The 21,020-nt window shown below is 46.1% G+C and overlaps 1 protein-coding gene across 6 annotated transcripts in view; it reads right to left on the bottom strand.

Moving 5' to 3' along the window:
- Positions 1-21,020, bottom strand: part of CACNA1D (calcium voltage-gated channel subunit alpha1 D) — a 340,557-nt gene that overhangs the window by 162,072 nt on the left and 157,465 nt on the right. For 5 of the 6 annotated variants that reach the window (XM_087431185.1, XM_087431184.1, XM_087431186.1 and 2 more), the window contains one exon: positions 1,640-1,779. In XM_087431185.1, the coding sequence (XP_087287311.1) occupies positions 1,640-1,779 (140 nt within the window). Of the gene's footprint in view, positions 1-1,639; positions 1,780-21,020 lie in introns of those variants that run through there. The other variant, XM_087431190.1, reaches the window with a different exon arrangement.

Genomic DNA, 21,020 nt, shown 5'->3' with positions numbered 1-21,020 from the left:
TTGTTCAATGAGGTCTTTCCACTCTGGTTGATCAGAACTTGAACACATCCCAGACTTCTGTGAGCAATGGTTACAATTTAGTTTACAGCCTCCAACTTTTCTTTTTTCCCTAACAGTGTTGTTTGCCTGGCCTCATGGAATCTCATCCCATGCAACTGTGGCTTAGTCTTCAGCCAAAGGACCCCAAGCCATATTTATGGAGCTCTCTCTAGAATAGTTTCCTCCCCTCCCATACTATGCCTCTCAAATTTCAGCTACCTCAGGCTCCCTGAACTCTTGTCTCTGTCTCAACTCAAGGAGGCCACCATACACTGTTTGTTCCCTGCTGTACTATAGTCTGAAAAATGTCTCCAGACAGAAAGTCAAGCTGATTTTAGGGTAGGGACAAAAGAAATGGAGCTAAGCATCTCCACCCTCTAGCTGTACAGAAAGTCCAGGGTCAGGAGAGGCACAGCAAGATTATTCCAGAACCAAGAGACCTGCAAGGCTCCTGCTTGCCATCCCTTGTTAGAGTTCACCAAATATAGGAAAGTATGGTACATATCTACCACCTGCTCGTTTTAGTTGCACTACTTCTGCAGTAATATCTTAGACGTCAGTGTACTACAGTGGTTTTTGCAAAAGCTAACTTTTTTCCCTCTAAGTCTAATTATCCCACTGGCCACCATTTTGCAACCCATTTTAACTTCCTAGGTTTGAAAAGACAGGCTCAAAATTTATCCTAGTCTCCCAATATCCAGCTGCAAAAGGCAGTTGAACAAAGTCATGGAGAAGAAAACGGAGAAGCCATTTAACAATCTCTCTCTATAGGACCAAATGCAATTTTTAGGAGCAACCCATTTTACAGCTGGATAATGAAGACTCAGCAAACGGATATATTTTCCTATGTGGGTATTTGGTCCAAAGACCCAGCATTCCTCTGACACTGATTCATTTTTCTCTTGCTGGCGATATTTCCAGGTATGAAAGGACCAGAATAACACAGGCCACTGTTTTTTATTTTAACATTCTCCTTTAACTGAAACTGTTGGTGTCTTCTTCCTGTGACAGGATTTCGGGAGAATGCCTGCTTCTCTGCATTTTCTGGCTTACTTCATTTCATGCCAGATATCTGACAGTACTCAGACACTTGTTTTCTTATTTAAACGGGGTAGTGGCATGCCAAAGTTTTTCCCACAAGTCAGTAGAAAACATTAATAGCTTTGCTCAAGGGATGTTAAATAGCAGAGTACCTCACTGCTACGAAGGATTTATTACTTTTTACTGTTTCATTTTGGTTTTTTAACTTAACAGGGTGCTAAGTATAAGAGTTCTACTCATTTGACTCTAATCGCCAGCAGGGCTGGCCTATCTGTGAAGACCCAAGGCCTTGTAAGATGAACCCTCTCACATCACAAGCTTAAACTTCCATCTCTAACACGTTACTGAAAGGGGGAGTAAAAACAATGAGAGAATGTCAACTCAGTTTCTGCCCAGAGATTGACAGCAGCATCACCAGTCCTCAAAGAACTCCTGACAGGTTCTGGCTGCAATCACTGGCATAAAGGAGCAACCATATTCCCTCAAAAAACTGTGTTTTCTTTTACTCCTCGCCTCCCATTTTCAGAACAAACATTCCCCTAAAATAAAAAGTACTTACCCTACTATTACTATAACAAAATCCAGTAAATTCCATCCATTCCTAACATAAGCATTAGGATGTAGCAATAATCCATATGCTATAATCTTCAAAAAGGTCTCGACTGTAAAAATAATCAGGAAGGCATATTCTACTTTTTCCTGGGAAGAGAAACAAAGAAACAAAAAAAAAAAAGGAAAGGAAATAGGGATTAGAATCAATATCTCAGAGAGATAAACATTTTTCTCCAAGCAAAGATTTATTATGAGAAATGGAACAATTAACACTGCACCTGGGCCAGGAAGGCATTTTAATTCCAACACTGAATTTCTCATAAGCAACTAAGCGTAAAACACTTTTCATTCAGGGCTGCATGGCTGCATTCTGCCACCTGCCCTGATGGGTGTGCAATGAGTCTGCCTAGGACGTAGTGGGCATGTTTGTTATTTGCACACATTTGCAAGACGCAGTATGTTTTCCTCCTGAGACTGCCAAATCAGGCCCAGGAAAGCACAGGATGCAACCAAGATTCCAACAGCGGCTTTGGATAGAATGTCCTTTGGAAGAAAAAACATGCGTACACTTTGACCCTCTCTTCCTCTTGGTTTACGTCTGACTTCTAAGTCAGGGTCAGCTTTGTCACTGAGCAATAAGGTGACTTTGGGCAAGTCCCTCTCTTCTCGACCTAAGTTTCCTCATCTGCGTGGTAAGGAGGGTGAATTCAGGATGGCAAACCATTGCCTGCTGATTGACGTGTGGCTTCTCCCCAGCTGACACCATTGAGTAGTCACCATGCACGTTCCCAGGCAGGCTGGGCTCAGCCTCTGAGTCCTTCTCGTCTAACAGTCCCAGCAGCCGTTCCCATCTGACTGCCCCACACCTTAGAGACGCCACCCTCAGGCTTAATGATTCTTAGAACCTTTCCAGATCCACTCACACAACTCCATGAGTACAGAAAACACATCCATCAGCAGGTATAAAAATTTTGACTCCTTCCTCTTTTTTAAAGGTTTTCTTTATACAGCTTCAGTTTTAATAGAAATATGGGCTGACCGGGATATGTGCGATTAATTTTACAAGAGGCATTTCCTGGCAAGAAGCTACTTAAATAATAACTAAATGAAAAACCATCAGTAATTAAAACTCTTCCATATGGACCATAAAGTCCTCTACTAATATTAATTCTACTCTGTGGGACCTGAAGAAAGTTACCAATACCTTAAGAAAATGGAAGTCATGGAATTCACTTATTAAGATACCTAGTGCAAAAGGTCAAATGAATTCAGCTCAGGAAACACGTAGTGAGTGCCTCCTCTGCATGATGGGCACCATACCAGGAGCCAGGATTAGAAAAATGTCTCCACTATGGTCCCTACCCTCTATGTGGAGGTGGGGGTTTCGAATACGCACACAGAGAATGTCCCAAGAGAGGCAACTGACAAAGAGCAATTCTGCATCTTGAGCCCTCTGACACTAATTAAGTGTCACTAGTTAAGACACTAGTTGACACTAACAAAGAGTTATTAGTCCACTTCTCCCCTGCAAGGACATTGCTTTGTTATATGTGACCACTATTTTGCCTAAGCTACCCTGGGCTTGAGCCATCTGCCACCAGAGAGCTATCCCTCTGTCACCAGTGAGTCCCAGTCCCAAGCTGAAATTCCCATGTCTTGCCACCACATCCTTCCTCTTTACCACCAGGGGAACCATCCAACCACTGCTGGACCCCAGCCTTCACACCCATTCTCTACTCCCCACTGGTCACGCCAGAAAGCCAGTTCATCCGTTCTTCCCTCCCTGTCATTCCTAACCTGCCCTCCAGAGCGCCCTTTGATCCTCAGAACACCATCATAGCAGTCTAATAAAATCTTTTGTGATGTGAGTTAGCCAGAGTCGCTGTGTTTTCAATTTTAAAAGTTTAGCTTGCCCCTGACCATACCCATGCTTCCTCCAAGACCTCCCAACAGGTCCTGTCCTCGGCCTGGCTCATCCGTGCATCCCACACCCTTCACCAGGCTGCGAAGACCACAACCCCACTCCCTCCACACAGCCGGCCCTCCAGGCAGGGGTGAGCAGGCTCATGAAATGCTCCCAGAGCAGCAGCACACACGCCTGCTTCCTGGCCCCACACAGACCTCCAAGGACTCCTTTGTTACTCTCCACATTCCCTGTAACCTCACACCAGCAAGGGCTTGTCTTCTGTTCACTGCCATATCCCTGAGTGGAGTGCTCCCATGGGAGGCGCATTCAAACCACTGTGGATGTTCTGAGGAACAGAGACTGACTTTGCTACTGGCTGGGGGGGAGAGATCCTGGAAGGCTTCAATGAGGCAGCAACATTAACTTTGAGAGCTAAAAGGAGAAGCAATATTGTTGTTTTTAACCAGAAGCAAAAATCCTTGAAAATACCAATCCACCGTTCTCAAATTAGACCCTGATCACCAAATGTATGTAGATCGTCAATGTTTTCGAGACTTAGAGTTCTAAGGGAACAAGATAAGCCGAAAACAGCATGCTGATTTTACAATTCCTCTTCCCTTTTTATCCCTTCTGCTTTATTTACTAGGCTAGACAGAAAAAAAGGCTTTTGCTGCCATCAATATTCATAGCAGTTACATCCCTACGTCAACACAGCGTTATACTTTAGAGCAGAAAAACAAGGCAGGGAACAGAGAGTACACCTACCCAACACAGCTTGTTTTTCCTCTTTGGCTTTTATTTGTAAGTAATTTTGCCACAATAATACAAGGGCTATTAGTATAACTGAATTGTTTGGGCTTCTTTTACCCCTTCTTTTGTCCTCCTCCCTCTCCTCTTTAAAGAATTTGGTTTCTCTTTCCAAAATCCTTAGTGCATTACTTGATGGGATTCATTATAAGAAATATAACCTTGCTTTAATGTGATTCTTTATTACAGAGACTCTACCATAATGCCAAATGAACAAGCACAGCCTGGAGAGCATGCTAGACCAGTGTGCCTAGAAGCCAGTGTCATCCTGGCCCCCAATCCTGCCATTAAAAAGGACTCATAAAACAAATAAGCCTCCACATTAAGCAAATGTAGTGTAAAAAAATCTTGCAAAACAAGAATCATGGGGAGGGAAGGTAATTACCTTACAAAGGATCGTTCATTTGAGAAAAGACTGTTGAGTTAGCAATTTGAAAAGGAAGCCACCAAGAAAGTCAGCTTGCTAACTGGGCAAGGTGGGAATGTGCAACCAGCCGAAGGAGCCCATGAGATGTCGCACAGAGAAGATATGGAGTCTGCGGCAGGACGCAGGAGAGCACAGAGGAAGCAACGGCAAGGATGAAGAATAGGACAGCTGAAGAAGAGGCAAGTAAGAACTCTCCAGAACTGGACATGAAATGAAGTGTCCCCTTAGCAGGGGCTGTACCTTAAAAGCCCAAACCAGGCTAAACAGAAAGAGTAAATGATCCTGTACCCCAATCTCCCTGCCTTTGCCAGGCATGCCATGTGCTTGTGGCACTCACCCTGCCCCCATCAGGGACTCTCCTCTCTGACAGGGGATCCCAGGTGGGCAGGGCCAATCAAACCATCTTTTAAGAAACCACCAATTCCTCTTAACCAGAGACCACCCTATAGATGGATGAAAGTCCCCCACAAGAACTCAAGCCACCGGAAAAATAAAGGCTCAAAATCGAATTCTGAAACCTGATTTATCTTCTTTAAACAGTGAAGTTTCACCAAACAGGAGAGGTTCTAAACCAACAGTCTCTAAATCAGTTAACCCTACACAGAAGCTTGAAAAACAGAAACCATCAACTGTCAGGGAGTGGGAGACGTCAGGATCCTTAATTGTACTTGGTTCTCTCCTCTCCTATTCTCAGGGATCCTTTTACTAGTGCTGGCGTACAAACATTCATCCGTTATCCATCTATCCATCCATCCATCCATCCATGCATCGCTGGGCACCTGGGTCCTCCTCAGAAAGCCTGAGCCCCACCCTCATAGAGCTCCCAACCTGCTGTCAAAAGATCAACAAAGGCTTGCTGAGCCACGTAAGATTCACCTCTTTGCCTTGCTCATCCACACACATGGCCCAAGTCTCTGGAATGGTCTCCTGGCTTACACTCTGGCAGTAGCTGCCCCTCCCCTCCAGAGACACACCCCTTCCATGCCCTGTAGTACTGGGCTCCCTTACTGGCAGGAATCATCTCCTACTCTGTTTGTAACCCCAGCATCTAGCACCATATTGGGCATACACAGAGAAGGAAAAAGGGAAGAAATAAAGCCACAAAGTTAGGCTTAAAGGGGGCTATAAAAACACGAGGTTTTGTGATCCTAGCGTATACATCAAAAAGCAAAACAAGTAGGGTAGGAATCTTTCTAAGTTACCATCATTTGACCCAGCCCACCCTTCCAATTCCAACCTGAACCCCCACAGTCAAGTCCTCATCCTTCCATCCCTCTCTAGCTTCCTCTTCCAACTTCCTCACTTCTCTCCTGCATGAGTCTCCACTCCACGGCGTGGGCCAACCTGCTCCCTCCCACACATGCAGGATGTTTTCTCTCCTCTGTGCCTTTGCCCACCCTGCTTCACCCACGTAGTGTGCCTAGCCCCCATAGACGTAAACTTCCCTCTTCACAGCGAGCTCGCAACTCTGACACAGGGCTAAAACAAACCCAGCCCAGTTGAGCAGGAAGAACACAGGGCTTGGAGCCATATCTGTTTTCTGCTAGCTCCAGCTCAGCCACTGATTCAGGTCTACTTCCTCTTCCCTCTTTCTAGAATGGTGTCCTCCATCTGGCTTTTTCATCAGGCTAAGTTCTACTTGTCCTTCAAGGCTCAGCTTAAATGACCCTTTTTCAGCGAAACCATTGCCGACCTCCCAGACAAAATCAGGGCCCGCTGTTAGATGCTGTCAAAGTTCCTTACACTTCTTCATAGCCCTCTTCATAATGGAAATTTAAAATTTTTTAAAATTATCTCTTTTATATTTGCCTCCCCAATAAATGATAATTTCTGTAAGATCAGAGACCATTTCTATTTCATGCATCATTATATTCCCAAGGCTTGTCACAAAAATAAATACTCGATACTTCTAAGTGAATGAATAAATGGGTAAAATGAGAGGTTTTGACCAAATATTATTCAATGTCCCTTCCTGCTAAGAAGTTCCATAATTGTTTTCGTCTGCTCAGGCTTCCATAACAAAACACCATGGACTAGGTGGCTTAAACAACAGAGATCTATTTCTCACAGTTCTGGAGGCTGGGAAGTCCAAGATCAAGGTGCTCGCTGATTTGGTGTCTGATGAGAGCTCTCTCCCTGGCTTGCAGACAGCTGACTTCTCATTATGTCCTCATCTGGCCTTTCCTTGGTATTACAGGTAGGTAGACAGAGATCTCTCTCTTCCTCTTCTTATAAGGGCATTAATCCCATCATGAAGGTCTCACCCTCAAGACCTAATCTAACCCTAATCACCTCCCAAAGGCCCCATCACACTGGGGTTGAGGTTTCCACATACAAACTTGAGGAGGACGCAAACATTCAGTCCATAACAATAACACAAGGGCCCCCTTGGCTTTGCCCTGCTCCAGGAAAACGTCCATGACCAAATGCCAGGGAGAAGCCTCACAGCGTAACCTTCCTGCTCCGTAACCACAGCTCCTGAAGGTGGGCAGGCGTATTCCAGTCAGAGTCAGGAGCACGTGCAAAGACAGATGGGTCAAGGGTGCTGAGAGGTCCAGAGCAGCGGGAGCTCTGGTGTGAGGGACGGGCAGGAAGGGAAGGGGGAGGGGGAGGCAGAAGGGGCGGACTCCAGGGAAGCCATGAAGGGCCTCATGTGCCAGGCTACGGGGCTCAGCCACCGTTTCTCGCCTGTAAAATGAGCAGACTGAATCAGATGATTCCAGCTGTAAAACTACACTTCTCTGTGACCGGATGAGCAAAGTCCAGACACAGCTCCAGAGGGAGGCTCTGTGAAGGCCCAGAGACCCCCCGGGGAAGAGAGCCAACCAGGAGCAGCAAGATCTGAGAGCAGCTGCTGTTTTTTCAAGTGGCCGGGTCACCTGAGGTCACCGTGGCACGTTCAGGCCAGGCTTGCTGAGATCCTCCCACTAGCGGCTTTACACATTTCAGAAGGTGACTTCAGGAGCCATGGGACTACTACTATAGGGTTTCGATAAGTGATTCAACCTTTAGTAAAACTCTGGTGGGTGAACCACGGTGGGGTGACCAGCAGGCGGGCCTCGGCTCAGAGCCGCTTAGATGGAAACAGAGGTAATTTTTCCCTCCATAGGTATTAATGAAGTATGTACTTAGAGGGCCTCCAATGGGTAGTTTAATGCCACATTTACATGAAGAAACTGGTTAGAATAGTCAGTTTGCCATTGTTTTTCTTCACCTTTGGTTTAAAAGTACAAATTTTAGATGACATTTGTGTCCCCTGAGCCCAATTCTAGTCTCTACAGCTGGGTCACCCTGGTTGAGTCATTTGTCTCTTCTGCTGCTCCGTTTTCTTATCTATAAAACAAGGATAATCATCCTTGCCCTACCCATGCAGGTGAGGGTGAAAATCAGATTAAGTAAAGGGTGGGAAAGAGCTCCGCAGACGGTTGACGCTTCACGATCTCGATCTCGCTGAACAAGGACAGAGGCGAGACAGCTCTCCCAGCCCCTGGGGAAGTGCAGTCCTGCAAGGAGGGTCTGGAGACCTGAGAGAAACCTCTGAAAAGTTTTCTCCAGAGATCCCACGCCAGTCCAGTGACCCCATGTGGGGCAAGGCCCCTGCCCAGGATGCCATCCAGAATGTGCCCAGAGATGACAAAAGGAGGTGGCCAGCAGGGTGGCCTGGCTAACTGCTCCACGGAGACCAGCTTCAAAGACATCTAGTCTGTGAGAAGAGGGCAGCCTCACGCCTGGGGCAGAGGAGGCTGACAGGGCACTCTCTCTGGACGCAGCCTCCTCGCTCACCAGCAGAGCAGAGGCAATTGTTGCTTTGCCGCCAGGGCTAAAGCAAGCACTTGAGTGGGGTGGCTAATTATGGTTCTTTCCTCCCAACAAAATTCCCAGGGGTAACAGCTCCCTGACTTTCCTCTAAGAACTGCTCCTTTCCTACTCTCAGTCCAGGGGCTACAAGGGTCGGCATGTGGCCCAGGTTGCTGGCTCAGGGATAGGCATGTGACCCAATGCGTGCCAACCAGGTCCAATTGGAACCAACCCTGGGATTTTCACTTCAGCAACTAGGCAAGAAGTTCTGTCACTGGCTGGACTTAGCTCTGAGAGGCTATAAGCCTGGAGTTACCAGGGTTACGTGGAGATGAAGAGCCAACACCAAGGGAAGCCAAGACAAAAAATGGGGCAAAAGTCAAACAGAAAGACAGAGAAACTCAGACAGAGGCAAGTATCTGACTCTGATGCCATTATATGAGCCCCTGGATGAAGCTGAACCTGAACTCAAAATTCTCCTCGCCACCTTGGGCTTTTCAGTTACAAAAGCCAATAAACTGAGCCAGTTTGGGTTGGGTTTTTGGTCAACTGAAATGAAAGAGTCCTCACTAAATACACAGGGGCTACAGGATCACTCTGCTTCTCTAAAAGTTGAAGCATCTAAGAGAATCATCAGCAGCTCCTCATTTCTCAAGAGCTTTAACCCCTTCAATGACTCCTTTTGCCCCACAGGCTTTGGGATGGTTCTCTACATAGGACCCACGAGTCCTGCAAATCATTGCCTCTGGGAATTCATCTAGGCTCAGCTTTCCAAATTTACTCCTTTGATCTCTGTCGCTGTCTTCAGTTTCAACTGGTTTCTTGGGCTCTACACACTCCTGTAAACTTGATGCCTCAGACTTGCCTTGCTTCCCATCCCACCCATCCTGGGACATGGACTCTGAGCTCCCTTGGTAGAGGATACATTCCATGGTTGGCAGCCATGCACTTCTTCACCCAGCGTCAATGCTAAGGCACTGTCCAGTCCACCCCACCTTGCCTGGCACTTCAGGCACCCTATTTCAACTTAATCCAACAACATTCACTGGGTAACAACTCCATACCAGGCGCAGTTCTGAGTACTGAGGATGCAAAGACGGCTAAGACATTGTTCATATCCTGGAGGGGGATGTCAGATGCACAGATAAAAATTTCAAGACACAGCAGATGACAGTCAAAGCTAAAGCAGAGTTCTGGGAATCTCCTGTGGGGAGATGGGGGATGGAGCAACTACTAGTGTCTGGAGCATTTGGGAAAGCTTCCTGAAAAGCATAGGACTGTATCACATCTAAATTCCTCCATCTGGCATCGCCAAGGACCTCTACAATCTGTCTATGCTCTACCTACCAACAACCAATTGATATCTGTTACCCAACTGGGCACAGGGCCCCCGCCCTACCTGATTCCCCTTCCTCCTCCAGATCTCCCTCTGCTCCAGTCCATCAGTTCCCATAATGTCCTGCGTATACGTCATACTCACCGGAACCTCTGGTCTTTGTGACTGCTCTTCTCCATGACCGAAAGCACTTCTCTCTGTTTATCTAAATCCTGCTCCACTCTTTCCGGGAAGACCAGGGAGTTTTATTTCCTCTGAGCTCTATTCTGCTCCCTCTTTTGCAAGCCTGATGCACCTATCAGGGTAGACAAACGACCACCACGTGCCTGCTGCCTCTGCTCCCCCAGCATCCCTGCCGCAGACATCACTCACTGGTCTTCTCACTGGCGTAGCGGGCACTCCTCCCACTCCACCTCAATGCAGCTTCCCCAGGTGCTGTCAGGCATCACCCACTGACCCCAGTGGGCATGCAAGTCAAAACTGTTTGCCACCCCAGAGTTAAAAGTTGCACCACATGTTTTGGCACCTAATCATGAAAGTAAATCATAACAGCACATGAGCAATGGTACACACGGCCATGAAAGAGAGCAGAGAAGGGCAAGGCACTGGCCTATTTTTGGGGGGTTTTTTTGTGAGGAAGATTGGCCCTGAGCTAACATCTGTTGCCAATCCTCCTCTTTTTGCTTGAGGAAGACTGTCACTGAGCCAACATCTGTACCAATCTTCCTCTACTTTATATATGGGATGCCGCCACAGCACGGCTCAATGAGTGGTGTGCGGGTCTGCACCCAGGATCCAAACCTGCAAACCCCAGGCTGCTGAAGCGGAGCATGCGAAGTTAACCACTACGCCACCGGGCCGGCCTCAGCTCTGGCCTGTTTTCAGGAGCCCCTGGTCCACTTGGGAAGGTAAACCTATTGATGTGTTGTCTTGTATTATTTGTAGATTGTCAGTACCCTGAAGGCAAGAACCACTGCATCTACCTCTATAGAACCCTCTCACTGTACGGAACACAGAACTGAGCACTTAGCCTCAATAAATACCAAGGTGGCATCATCCACAAAGAGAAAAAACAGAGCCATGATCCCAAGGCTGCATTTTTAAGCACCTGGGCCAAGATCCTGTCTGACTGTCAGGGACCCCACAGCAGTTATAACATCCAGGCCAGAATCGCATTCACTATCTCCTAGTTGGAGTCACAGAGTTATGCTTTCTAAAGCGTGTCAGGCCTTTACATCCCGTTCTGATAGCTCAGGTCAAGTTGGATGGCAGTAGGATTACGTGCCGCACGTGGTGCTGATCAAAGCAGCTCACTACCTCCCCGGGCTCTGGGGGACCTGGGTCATGTGACAACTGCCAAACAGCCATCATTTTAGAAAAGAATTCTTTTCTGAAGAATTGGTTAGTTCACATGACATGAGCCAAATGCTCCAACATGTCTATTTCCTTGGCCGAAAAATAACAAATGAACAAACATTTCAAGATGGCAGGAACTGAGTAAGTTTAAAACCAAACATTTCCATTTTGACAAGAAAGCAGTCATTCCTTTTCTCCATTAACAGAGAAAAGCCTTTGCAATTTGTATATGGTTAAATTCCCTAACATCTGAACTAGAAATGCAATCCTATCTCGTTTCCCCAGTGCTCACTCATATCCCTGTACACATACCACTTCCACACCTGGACACAGCACTTGGAGCGTAAGGAAACACTTTCCAATCTCTTATCTCAGCTAATTTTCCAAGCTACAGAGTAAGACAGGCAGAGGAGGGATTATTATTTACATTTCACACACAAGGGTCACAGACATGGAGGTTTTCTGGCCACAGTTAGGAACAACAGCAGCAATCTTGCCCTCTGGAATGAAGAGACCTGACTACACCCCCCTTGTGGGGAACCGCCTCCACGGCAGTCCCACACCTGCCAAACATCACCTGGGCTTCTGTGTTGTTCCACCCAAGTCACACCAGGATGACCTCAGCTTAGGGTCACCTAGGCAAGCCCAACTGAGCAACCCCAAGATGCACCTTGGGGGTCACAGCTGCTAACCGTACAAGTCGTACCAGGTGGGTGGGGCTGCTCCCATTTAAGAAGTTTGCAGTCACATCTCAGAAGCACTTCCACCTCCTACAGAGAGGCCAAGAGCCTGGGGTCACGATCTGGCTCTGCCACTTACTGGCTTTGTGGACTCAGGCAAGTGACTTTACCCCTCCTCACCACAGCTTCTTCATCGTAAAATGAGAATAAGAAGGGCAGAAACTGCCTCTGTTTGTGGTTGAGTGTAAATGAGGCAACACATGTGAAACACGTAAGCCAGGTCTGCCTGTGGCACCCCCATAGACGTTGGCTCATTTTACTGTTGTGGCTACGTCACATGCCCTGGCCACCCTCCAGAACAGCACACAGAGCAACTGCTAATGACTCACTAAGTTAGCACTGGGGCAATGGCCTAACTTGCTGCCAGCTCTGCAGGTCTACACCCCCACAGTGCACACACAGCTCCCTCAGGTGGGCCTGCCCCGGTTAGCCCTGGCTGCATGTTGGGGGAGATAGCTGCCCCATCTGAACCTGCTCCTACGCCTTCCAGCACTGTCCAGCAGAGTCTGTCCGTGGCCCACCATAGACAGAACAGTCAGGAGGTAAAACAGGGCCCAGTTCCCAGGCCCCCTGTTATCCCCTCCCTTCACTGTGAAGGCAAAGGGTCAGCGGGGAACGGCCAGCATTCAGCTCACCAGTCGTTTCTCTCCACCATAAAAGCTACTCTGTGGGATGAACAACCCTAATACGTGGTCACTTTTTTCCCAGTGAATGTGATGAGACCATAGGAACATAGATCACTTCTTTCTGAATAAATTTATGAGTCAAAGTTTAAAAATACATAAAGTATGGAGTCTATAACTGAGATAAAGTGTTCAATACATTCACTGAGAAGATTAAAAACTCCATGCCTATAACTCACCATTGTTTTAGTACTAGAAAGTAAAATTAATTTAAAAGACATTGAGTGGCTTAGAAGCCAGGCACCACCCAGTTGTGGCCCTGAAGTGGAAATCAATACACAAGTCAACGACTGAGCAGAACCAGTCTTTGCAGACCCACTCCTGGCTGGCGAGTGTCATTTGCATTGATCTGGTCCTTCCAGTCAAGCCTCTCCCTATCTGTCGCTTAACATCTCCCATCCCCCAAGCTCAAGAGCCACACAGGCTTTCTACAAGCAATTCCATTCCCAGCAAAACTAGTGGCTCCAGAAGCAGTTACTAGAGGATTCTACTTGGTCAGGTGGCTAGGGCTAGTTAATAATCACTACTGTTCTTTTTAAAGTACATTTTTATTTGTTAAAACCTGCCTTGCTCAAAAAAAGAACTCTAGATAGCAAGAATATAAAAATGAAGTAGGGGAGAAAGGGAATGATATATGGCTGTTAAAAAGGAGGAGGCAGATCTATATGTAAGGGCAGAGCAGGATGTCCGTGATACATTACTACAGGAATAACATGAATAATATCCCCTTGATGTCTGAAAAGATCTCTTAATAAGCCAGTCTACAGCTCAGACACCCAAAAGTGAAGAGGCTTGCCTCTGAGAGCAAGATCATGGGCAACTTTCTATCCCTACTTTTAGTTATCTCTGATTTCTGTGAGCTTTTCTCATTGAGCATCTTTTACTTTAAAATCAGCTGAGACTCTAAATACTTAGGACAAAAGAATAAGGTGAGCAAGAAAAATTAACAAGGAAAAGAAAACAGGAATAAGACGATTACAAAGATGTATACTGTGAAGATATCTCTTTATTAATATGTCCGAGAGATTTATAACAGCCAACGTGAAAAAAGGAAATCACACCAGTGACACAAGTCACCTTATCCTTTATTTTTTTTTATTTATTTTATTTTATTTTATTTTTTTGTGTGTGAGGAAGATCAGCCCTGAGCTAACATCCATGCTAATCCTCCTCTTTTTGCTGAGGAAGACCGGCTCTGAGCTAACATCTATTGCCAATCCTCCTCCTTTTTTTTCCCCAAAGCCCCAGTAGATAGTTGTGTGTCATAGTTGCACATCCTTCTAGTTGCTGTATGTGGGACACGGCCTCAGCATGGCCGGAGAAGCGGTGTGTCGGTGCACGCCCGGGATCTGAACCCAGGCCGCCAGTAGCGGAGCATGTGCACTTAACCACTAAGCCACGGGGCCGGCCCACATCTTATCCTTTAAATGAAATTGCTTCTCAGCACAGAAAAAGATTTCTCCAGAGGATTTGCATAGAGAGAAGAATCAGCTGACGATATGAATTGAGCACCAATTACAGGAAGTAGATTAACATTTGCCAGTCTTCATGGAATTTATACTGTTATGGAGGAGAGAGGACTTTTAAAATGGAATACATATGAAATTAATTGTGCAGTTTACATCCAGCAATTTTTGAAAAATGAAATAGAATAGAAAATAACAGAATTTAGTAAAAATATGTATATTTTCATCAAACATGTTTCAGATGACATATACATGTACATTTGGGAATTACAATGTAAAAATGTATCTATTACCTCTGGCCAAGGTAAAAAATAAATAAATAAATAAAAAGTTGAAAAACTCAGCTTCAGAAGCCAATAATCTTGGACCCACCAGTGGACACCAGTGGGGATAAATATCCACTCTCTTACTATCATGCTTGCTCACACACGCTCTCTCCCCCACACACATACATCCAGAAAACACCTCAAGTTAAAAGGTATTTAGAGAGCCCCTAACCGTGTGAAGAGCCAAACACCCAATAGAAGCAAACCAATAGTCAGAAGGAGCCAATAGTCAGGCAGGGATGGGGATGGAGCACATTTCCTGCAGTTGGCTTCCAGAGGAAGAACTGAACCTCCAGATAAGCAAACAGAGACTTAGGCCAGGGTTGGGCAGTGAGTTCCCTGCCTGTCCTAGGAGATCAAGTGGGGTCATCTCAAAGTCACCTGTCTCTAGGGTCATCTGGAGAGGGAGGAGAGGAGAATGGTGAGACCATGATGGGAGTTTATATGGGAAGCAGGAAGACATATGCTTGCATTGGGGCACTGAAGGCAGAAGAGAGGATGGGGTGGAGAAGAGCACCAAACCGAAGGCTTTAATTCACAGATACAGTGCCCACACTAGCGAGCTCTCCAGAGACCCACCACACTGTCCTCTAGTAGAGGAAGAACTGAAACCCAGTGAGGGAAAGGGCAGCACCACCACACTGAGCACCCGGAGGAGGAAAAGCAGCATCAGACACTTGGAAGCTGGACATGGAGAGGAGGGAAGGTGCCCAGCAGACCTGATCTACCTCACAGCCTGCCCATCTTCCCTGATCCACCTTGAGTCCACACAGCAAATGGCTCATAAGAATCCTGACCGGGACAGGAAGCAAAACACACCCCCACTCGGCCCTAAACCTGGGGCAGCGGGTCAGAGAGAAGCAGGGCAGGGAGCACGGGGGCATCTGAAGACCTGGGCCACAGGTCCCCACTCGAGACTGGAGCCTGCAGGCCAAGGAAGGTCCACAGAAGCTGCATGTCACGTGTGACGTCTGGCAGGCACAGGGCTGCTCACAGTCAGGCACAAACACCTCCTAGCTGGGAACAGGGCTGTCAGAGCAAGGGGCATCTATAATTCACAGGGGGACACAAAGGGAGAGAAGGGGCTCCTCTCATCTGTTTATGGAAAAGGTGGTCAGCTAGGATAAAAGGCTCTCTGTGCTGGGCAGGCTCAACAGAGCTCAACAGAGCCTGCGCTGTCATTCTAAAGCATGTTTTCGTATCTTCATTCCCTGAATGAGACGAATTCTTCCCTCAGCTTTCTTCAGACTGTGAAGTGATCCCCCAAAAGAACAATCTTTTAAGGAAGCACATGATTGTGGATAATGAAAAACATGTTCAAATCGTGGTTCTGCCCCTGACCAGCCGTGTGGCCCTAGGGAAAGCACGGAAATTCTCAAGCAGCAGGGACACACAACCACCCTCAGGGAATCAAGGATTAATACTGATGACAGGAAATGCCTGGCACATGGTTTGTACTCAATAAAGTGGCTGCTGTCACCACAGTGGCTGTGTTGTGAACAAGAGTGTCTCCACAAGCTCTGGGGTCGGGGTGGGCAGAGGATCTCTTACTAGTCAAGGGCCGGGTTCTGGAAAGTTGAGAAGTCATCCTACTCAGTTTCACCTTGTGTTGCCAAAATGCCAAGGCCCAAGGGGGCACACCAAGGCCCTCCCTCCCCAACATTTGTACCCTATGACAAAAAATAGTACTAGAGGCTCAGAAAACATAGGAAAGATCATAAATAAACAAGCACCTTGAAATCACCACCACTCAAGTCCTGTTTCGCTAGCTGAAAGCTCAAAACGACATCCATCCTGTTGATTCAGGACAGACAGATGCCTTTTTAATGGTTTCGTAATCACTAAGATCAATCATCATTTTAATAACAATTAGTGTTGGAAAAGACAACAGGCTTAATCACAAGTGCCTCAATTCAAAATTCATTAACAATGTGACCAACTGAAATCACTGCACTTGAGCTCTCTACTTCATAAATGTGCCCCCTAAGAGAATGGTAAAGTGGCTTAATGTCTACACTCTGCATCTTAAAGCTGCCTTTATCTGTCAGCATAGTTCACTTCCCATAGTCATTCCCCTATGACTCTAGCATTCAGGCAAACTCTCATCATTAGGATAACTTTGAGACAGCTGAACAAGAACCCACGAAAGCTTAAACAGCTAAATAGATGCTATTTTCTAAATATCTAGGTTCATCATTTATAAAACATCCCAGTGAGTTAGGATAAAATGGAGTGAACAAATACAGGTTTTCCTTTAATTACAGTAATGTTGGTGAATCAGACCTCAAATGTCTGGAAATTACTACTTTCTACAACTTGTAAGTCTGCTCAAATGCCAAACTTAAAAAAATCCAAATCCAGAATAGTTCAACTGTAACATCCAGTCTTGCATTTTTTACAGCCTAGACACATGAGAGCACAGAGAGAGACACAGATGTGAGATAAGACTGACCCTCCTTACAGCCAGTGAAAGGTAAATGTGGGGTTCTGAAAACAAGCAGCTGTATCACCTCCATAGGGCCTGCCCTCCACTAGTTTTTACTGACTTGTAAACCAGCAGACATCCATTATACCAGGATAAGGAAAGCTGAAATTTGGCTGGATGACGTCTGGCTACCAGCCCTCAGCTGGGCAGCACGGTGAATTTGAAGTCAGACAGTGTGGATTCCAAGTTCCCACTTGGGCCAGCTACATAACCTTGCACGAGCCCTTCACCCTTCTGCACCTTGGTTTCCCAATCAGTGACAGCATTGTCCAAGGGATAAATGAGACAATGCGCAATGCTCAGCACACAGTATGCACACAATAAATGGTTGTTATCATTATACTGGGAATTGAGGGCAGAAGTTCAGGTCTTGACTTCTTTTCTAACACAGTATAAGCTCTCTAAATTGATTTCCTTTTAACCAACTCATCAGATGAACTGACATTCTTTGTTCCTTCTCAGTAAAAGATAATGACTAATGCCCATGCCAAACTGAACTCATGTGGTTCCTAGGTTAATTTCTAGAAAACTTATACATTTTTGTTCCCGACAATTGAGTTGTACGCTTACCAAGAATTGGTTATGTTTGTTCTCAAGTTTATATCAGGTGGATCTGTTACTGTAACTACCTAACTTAATTGAATACTGTTTGAAATGATGACATACGAGTGCAAAAAGAGTTGTGGCTTCCACAAAAACTCGGCTGAATCCTTTGGAAGCACCGCATAAGGAATGTTGCTCAAGGTTTGCTGGGCACGATGACAGCAGAAGATAAGAGAAAAACCATGAAGTTTTAGAATTTCTCTCAGCTTTCTTCTCATGCATCTCTAAGTTCTTATTCTATTTTTAAATAAAACAACTGGAAATTGTAGGTACATTATAGGTGTAGTTTATGCAATAAAGAAAATAGACATTGACCAGTAGGTGCATAATACTCAAAAGAAGCCTTTGGCCCTACTCCAAATGATTGGCAACTAAATGTCCACTGATATATTCTAGGTCAAAATAATCTTTAAGATGTGTTGCTATCTTTTTAAGTGAGTCTTTCTATGACTGACTTTTTAGAGTAAGCAATTTACTAGGTCAGCTATCAGGGCGAGTGCAGCAGGAGGCCAGAGAGACTCACCAGAGCTCACTTTGTCCTCAGTTCCCCCCTAAGGTCTAGCATCTGACTACGCTCTCCATGAGTATGTGTCTAAAAACTGCATAATAGGGGCCGGTCCTGTGGCTTAGCGGTTGGGAGCGCGCGCTCTGCTACTGGCGGCCTGGATTCGGGTCCCAGGTGCGCACTGACGCACCACTTGTCCAGCCGTGCTGAGGCGGCGTCCCACATGCAGCAACTAGAGGGATATGCAACAAGACAGTTGTATGTACAACTATCTACTGGGGCCTTGGGGAGAAAAAGGGGAAAAAAAGGAGGAGGATTGGCAATAGATGTTAGCTCAGGGCCGGTCTTCCTCAGCAAAAAGAAGAGGATTGGCATGGATGTTAGCTCAGGGCTGATCTTCCTCACAAAAAAACCCCCAAAAAACTGCATAATAGAGTGCCAACGTACTGTCATCAGCAGTGCATGTGTATTTAAGTAAACGTCATATTGCCACAACTAGTGAGGCACTGGTAGAGTACCAAGTACCACTACACACTTGGGCTTGATGTCTGCCAACTTTCCAAAGGCGAATGCTATGTCACCACCTCTGTCCTCTCAGTGTGCCAGAGTAGGGGAAAATGCTCGTGTCTGTGTCAGTGTGGTGATAGTGGCAGCATTACGTGCTAGGGCAAGAAAAAGGGAAGGAGGGAGGCAAAGTGTGTGAGCAGGAGTGAGCCAGAGAGAGAGAGAGACCATCTGAGCAAGACAGACCTACCCAGCGTCACACATGGGAAAGGAGGATGGCAGCCACTGGTGTGAATTCACTGCCGCTCTAGAGTGCCCAGAAAATTACCCAGGTGCTGACTGCCAACTCCTGACCTTCACTAGGACTTCATTTAAGTTGTCTAGAATTCTTTCATTCCATATTTTATTCTGTTTGATGCACAGTGCCTGAGCATCTGCTACGTGTGAGGAGTGAAGAAGGGAAATAAGGTTCTCTCTCGGAGTCTACATAAATTTCCACAAATGTGATGACTTTCTTAGGAGAAGACTGAAGACCAGCCTATCGCGTCAATTTTGACCTAGCGACTCCACAGCAGAGCAGAACCCTGCCCTTTTTGCACCATCCTCTTACCTTCCAGTGTTTTATTAGCTAAAGCTCCACTGCTATTCATAGGGTTTTTGTGGCCAATTTTTTCGGAAGTAGGTGGCCAGGTCCTCCTTCCTACTCTGTCTTACTTTGGAAGCTCTGCTGAAACCTGTCCACCAAGGGTGACCCTGCTAATATTTGAAATACGGGTGGCATAGCTTTCAGCATGACAGCAACATGCAGCCGCCACAGTACGGCACCCGACAGACAGGTGGTGTGGTTCCCCAACCAGGAAACAAGCCCAGGCCATGGCAGTGAGAGCACGGAATCTTAACCACTAGACCACCAGTGCTCTGGCTAGCTTAATGTTATGTCCTAGTTAACGATCAGCCAGAGAAGACTTGAATTGGTGTAGAGGCAATCAGGCAAGCAGTGCTCCCTTCTTAGGCCAGATTAGACTATCGGTGACAACGCAAAACTTGTACTTCTCAGGGATTGGCAAAGTACCGCCCATAGGCCAAATGTGATCCACTAGCGAGATTTTTGTAGCTAAAGTGTTATTGCAACACAGCCATGCTCATTCGTTTATGCTGCTTCTGCACTACAAAAGCCGAGTTGAGTAGTTGTGACAAAAACTGCACGGCCCACAAATATTTGCTGTTTCCTTGCAGAAAAAGTTTGCTGACCCCTGCTCTGGACCCTTAGCGCCCACGAGATAGGACGCTCTTGGCGTTCGCTTCTCTGCCAGATAAAGAAAAGGAGAATGCTAGTGATTATCTAGCCTTGTCCTTCTTCTAAGATGAATGGTCTAACATTTTTGCTTAATAGCTAAGAGACGTGTGAAATACTAGCAAAAATCTTTGCAAAAATAAACCTTTTTAAAAACAGGTTCTGACAGTTCTTCCTCACTTCTTCCTGTGAAAACATACAGGCACTAAAATTACAGTGACCACGGAGGCTTTCAACACACACACACAGTCACATATGGCGCTTAGCTGTGGGTGAAGGTACACACTATAATTCAGAACTGCAGGCACAAAAGAAACTGCTACTTAGGGAATATTTTTTAAAAGACCTTGAAGGACCCTGATTCCTCATTATTCCCAAAAGCTTTCAGTTTTTACTCTGTATTTAACCAAAGTTCCTATGAGACTATTAAAAAGCCCATAGCCACTGTGAAAATGAGTTAAAATAATATTTTCTACAAAATACTTGAAGCACCATGGCATTCATCCTTTAGAGCTGGGTTAGGAGGTAGTACTACAATTTGGTCTGTCAGCGCTGAAGTGTGCGTACAGCAGACCAAGAACAGTGCGTGTTGACTCCTTAAGGTTTAGGGGACAAGGCGATTATAACAGCCTCAAATAAGACTTAACATCCGTCCTTCTGCAAGAAATTATCCTCAGACTTTGACTAATAACACCATCACAGAGAAACACCAAAACCATGAAAAGATAGCGCAAAGAAAGGGTGCAGGTTCTGCATTTGATACTTGTGCACGTGTGCAGACAAGATATGGCAGGCAGTGTGGGTGAGGATAAAATTCTTCATTTTGTACTTAAAAAGGAGTAGGGTGAGATGTTTCCTGTTACCAGGTATTAGAGGACAGGGCTCTCTGCTGACAAGAAGTAGTAAGTACCTCATTTTCTAAGTAACCAGCAAACAGGACAAAACACCTCCCCACCCAGGGCTTACTGAGCCAGCCCTCTACCATCCACCACCTGCCACTCCCATGGCCACAGTCTAGTGAGGCTTGAGGAGGGCTCAGAGCGTCATCAGGCTGTGACAGCCTTGTGTCTCCAGATTGCAGTGTCTCCCCTAGAGGGAGGCCCCCCTTCCTAAACCCAAATGACAGGGACTCAAGACAATCATAAGATGGTC

Source organism: Ceratotherium simum, chromosome 5 (genome assembly GCF_057802395.1).
Source record: "Ceratotherium simum simum isolate JZ-2026a chromosome 5, ASM5780239v1, whole genome shotgun sequence".
Taxonomy (NCBI): domain Eukaryota; kingdom Metazoa; phylum Chordata; class Mammalia; order Perissodactyla; family Rhinocerotidae; genus Ceratotherium; species Ceratotherium simum.
Note: the sequence above shows the minus strand (reverse complement) of the source record. Positions and strands in the feature narration are given on the sequence as shown.